Below are 4,852 nucleotides of genomic sequence, written 5' to 3'. Positions count from 1 at the left end.
ATTCACTAGTTCATCTGGAAATCAAGAAAAATCACCACTGATGGAATTCAAAGGAGACGCCTAGTTTGATGGAGTAGAAAATAATGAGCGGGACAAGATAGGCACGCAGATGCACGGTGGTTTATTGAGGCAAAAGCATTACAGCCAAAACTAAGAAAGAACAATGCCTACAGAGTGTGAGGTGTTTTTTTTTCCTGAAAAGCAGGTGCTTAAAGATTTTATGTCATTGTTATTGTGGGTGAGGAGCTGAACTTATGGCCTAGTGCAACATGTCAAAGAAGAGATTAATGAGGCCCTTACATGGACAAAAGAGCAGCAAGAGGAACAGCTTTCAGTTTCTGTAAGCAGAGCTGATGAAACTGGCACCACAATGTTGCCTACTCATCTGATGTTGACATCTTTAAAGGACTGCTAGTAAACTGAAGAGAAGACATACATGATCTGCAGAGCAATTACCCGCACCGGAGGAACATCTCCCAGATTTAAAAATTTCCACAGATGCAGCTTGTGGAAGACGACTGAGAATCTACTCCCCATAAAAGCACTTTATTCTGGCGAAACATGAAACCAGTAGATCCCACATCTCATGCTGTTTTCACATCAAGCTTTTCTGGAAGAAACACTTCAGCCAAACGTAAGTTATTGGGCAAAGTAACAATGTCAGAGACATATAGGATAGCAGCAAATAGCATAACTGAAAGAAAAGCTATACCTGTGTTTGGAATAATACAGGAGGTCAACCTAGAAGACCTATCACTTCTCTTGGACTGAGATCTATGATTCTTCCTACCCTCCCAACCACCTCCTGTAGCTTTCCTGTTTCTGCTTCTCATTGTGACTCTTCAGTTTCTCCTGCTAACAAGCAAGCAGCCTCTCCTGTTGAGAAATGGCTTTTATTTCTGCTTGGCTGGCCTTTTCTGGGACATAGAGGAGAGTAGCACTTGTCAGCTGCTAGCACAGCTGTTCTGCTGGCGGGACTCAAAACCATCCCATTTGACTAGCGCATGTCCTCTTGTGCTCTCTTCTCCCTTCCCAGGATCCCCCAAAAGACAGATAGGGCCCACCACACTCTCAGGAGAAATTCATAGAAGCTGCTGAGCCTTCTGCTGTGACAAGAACCACAGTAAACCCTCCGCACCCTCTGCCCTTACACCACACGCACGCACATCGTACTACTTATTTGATATTTTGACCACTATTACTGTTTGTGGCAGGTCAGTGGTAGGTAGATTTGCTGTATATAAAACCCGCTACGGGAGACATCAAGCAAAAAGGTAGCGTGAATTAACATGCCTTCATTTCTTTTCTTAGCAAGATAGGTAGGAGTTAGGAAAATCAAACAACAATGAATAAAAGGAGCCTTCCCTGCACTAAATCTATACAGCTCTTTTCTTCTACAATTACATAGCGTAACTTGCAAAATTACTTAACTGGCAGAGAAGGACTAGAAACACACCTCCCACACACCCACCAAGTGCCTTCCTCCTCTCTGCTCACTACAGATGATCCTTTGATTATTTTTTTCTGAGATTAAGATGCATTTTACAACCCATAAGAAAGAACAAGGTTTCTGTTGAATGAGAGCTGCTTAGTGACATCTACTTCTAATGACTATTGGGTAAGATGAAGTTGCTTTAACTCAATAATCAGACTTTCAGTGGAAACTTTGCATTTCCTTACACATAAGATGTGTTTAATTTTATTTCTGAGTTTAAGGGACCATCTCTAGTGAGCGTTGAAGAAAGAAGTATGTATGATACAATCTATAAGGAAGTACAAAGTTTCCGTTAAGAGACACAGCTACCTAGTGACACCTGCTTTTTGCAGCTGCCTACACAGTGAATCAGAGCAGCACCTCCCTGACAGAGCTACCTGGTGACAAGCAAGTGATTCCGCACCCTTAGAGCAAAGAAGCTTCTTCACATCATCTGAGAAGAAAGGAGAAAAGGTAAAATTCACAAAATGCAGTTGCTGAAACAGTTGTGTATCATGTACGCTCATCATGTATGTGAATGTAATGCTTTTTCATTTCCCTTTTGTTGCTACTCAGATAACTTATAAAGCAGTTTTAAGAACTCCTGCATCATCAGAAGTGGGTGTATGTGCATTATGTGAGCGTATGTTCTCAGTTTTATATATTTAAGTATATTACGCTGAACCTAGATTAGATTCAGGTATGTCTAGGCGCAGTTGTTGCAAAGCTGTCATCTCTAGACCATTGGTGTCAAACAGTTTTGCCCCTGTGACTTGTAATTCAGATTAAATTCCTCTGTGTCTAATGGAACAGAACTGTAGCCTGGAGAGGTGTCATGCCTAGGACTACACACAGTAGGGGTCAGGTTAATGATAGTCAATGTTCATTGTTATATAGCAGCAACGTACAGTGCAAAGACAAATAAAGCAATAACACTCACTTTTCTTCTGCTCTCCATTCATAAAAATAAAGGGGAAAGACATAACTCAGGCTTAGAAAAATTCTGGTATGTTAGGCTAAAAAAAATGATACTTGCCGTGATGTGAACAACACACACAGTAATACATCCACAATATATTTGCACTGTGTCCAAGTTATTTACGTCGAAGTAACAACACTTAAAACTCTGTCTCTGCCTATTAGAAAAGAACATGCATACAAAAATGACAAATTCCTGTTATTCATTTAGCCACTGAAGACAGCACTTACCGAAAACTCATGTCAGCTTTCAGTAAGCGTAATTTCATTAGAAGGAAGAGTCAGATGGGTTTTATTACTGTCTTCTTACAGTGATGTTTGCCTGATTGGAAAGGTGGGTGAAATCCTGAACTGCTATGAACAGTGGCTTTGCTTTTTACCTTATTCCACATGGGATTTATCCCTCTCTGATTTGATATCTGTGGTCCATATCTTTCATTCCTATTTGCTTTCCTCTCTGCCATTTGAACAGTGTTCTGTGTGCTTGACATCCAAGTTGCACAGTGTTGCAAGGACTAAGCACAGGCACGTTAAGGACAGTACATTTTGCAAATGTGCATATGCATCCCATAATGCTAAAATAGCTTTTGAGAACCTGTAATGAGAAGTGCACTGGAACTGCAAGTCAGTCATTGCTAGTGATTCAGGCTTGCAGAGTAACCACACGGTATTCACGCACTGAAAGTCGCTGACAGTTTTATATTCTTTCCTTCTCAGGAACTGGGGAAAAAACATGAGTTCTTCAAGTACAGAGTCCCTTGAAGTTGAAATCTCAACCTTTTATGACTATTACGATAATTATAACGATGCTCCAAAGCCATGCAGTAAGGAAAGCGTCAAGAGGTTTGCAGCCTCCTTCCTACCTGTTCTGTATACCCTAGTATTCCTGGTCGGGCTCATGGGAAACATCCTAGTCATTGTGGTCCTCTTCAAATACAAGAGGCTGAAGAGCATGACTGATGTGTACCTACTAAACCTTGCTATCTCAGATTTGCTCTTTGTTTTATCCTTGCCGTTCTGGTCTTATTTCACAATAGACCAATGGGTTTTTGGAACTCCCTGGTGTAAAATCATTTCGTGGATCTACCTGGTTGGGTTTTACAGTGGGATATTTTTTATTATGCTTATGAGCATAGACAGATACCTGGCAATTGTTTGTGCAGTGTTTTCCTTGAAAGCAAGGACTGCCTTCCATGGCTTGATTACTAGCCTTGTTGTATGGCTAGTAGCTCTTTCAGCCTCAGTTCCAGAACTTGTATTTAGAGAATCTGTTAATGAACATAATTATACTACCTGCAAGCCGAGATATCCAGGCAATTTCACAACATGGAAACTTTTTTCCACTTTGGAAATCAACATTTTAGGGCTCCTAATCCCTTTTATAGTTATGACATTTTGCTATTCTATGATCATTAAAACATTAGGTCACTGTAGAAATGAGAAAAAGAATAAGGCTGTGAGGATGATCTTTGCTGTCATGATCATGTTTTTCTTCTTTTGGACCCCTTACAACATTGTCATTTTCTTACAACTGCTGGAAATTACGGGAGTCATTAGAGACTGTCAAGTGAGCAGGAATCTGGACTATGCTTTCCAGGTAACGGAAATCCTCGGCCTTTTTCACTGTTGCCTCAATCCAGTCATCTACTTCTTCATGGGGGAAAAATTTAAGAAGTACCTAAAGATGCTCTTTAAGAACTGGTGGTTACCTGGAGATATTTGCAAGTGGTGTGGAGTTCACATCACTTACCACACCGAATCTACCAATTCATTCCACACACAATCTACGGGGGATCAAGATGCTCTGTAATGTCTTTCAGACCAACCACTGAACTCACCAGCAAGCAAACTGACAAAAGCAGGAACTTTGAAAAGCTAAGCAAATGCACATGCATTTAACAATAAGCTAGTGCCAGATAACTACTTACTTCAGCTTTGATTTCTGCCTCTAGATTTTCTGAATATTATGACAGAAGGTGCCCTAGCTGTGAAACGTGAGAGATGGACACGCAAGTTTTATCTGCTGCGATTACAAATCACTGCTTAGATGTTACAACAGCCTCAGCTCTCCGCAAAGCACTGTGCCGTGCTGCTTCTTGTTCACCAGCATCAAGATGGAGGTTGGCCTGCATGGAGGGGCAGAGGAGAGACAGCTGCTTGTCATCAGCACGTGCATTTGGAAAATAAAGTCATTTATTCAAGAAGGATGGTTATTACCACATTTTTTTATTCTACAGTTGATCTGTGTAGGACTTGTTCGTGCTGACTCTTAGCAAGCTATTAACAGTCCCTGCTATTGTTAAATGTTTCATCTCAGGGAGAGGATATACCCTCTGTCATTAAGGACACAAAATATGTTCTTTATGTGCACAAAGATGCAAAGCAAATGTATTACATTGT

At 40.8% G+C, this 4,852-nt stretch overlaps 1 protein-coding gene across 1 annotated transcript; it reads left to right on the top strand.

Moving 5' to 3' along the window:
- Nucleotides 1–3,185: 3,185 nt before the first annotated feature.
- On the top strand, nt 3,186–4,262 carry CCR4 (chemokine (C-C motif) receptor 4). Its single transcript, XM_009321021.1, has one exon. It carries the CDS (start codon nt 3,186–3,188, stop codon nt 4,260–4,262), a length of 1,077 nt encoding a protein of 358 aa, XP_009319296.1.
- Nucleotides 4,263–4,852: the final 590 nt, after the last annotated feature.

Source organism: Pygoscelis adeliae, unplaced genomic scaffold (genome assembly GCF_000699105.1).
Source record: "Pygoscelis adeliae isolate BGI_AS28 unplaced genomic scaffold, ASM69910v1 Scaffold280, whole genome shotgun sequence".
In the NCBI taxonomy this organism is placed as follows: domain Eukaryota; kingdom Metazoa; phylum Chordata; class Aves; order Sphenisciformes; family Spheniscidae; genus Pygoscelis; species Pygoscelis adeliae.
The sequence above is the reverse complement of the archived record's forward strand: the minus strand, read 5'-3'. Positions and strand labels throughout refer to the sequence as shown.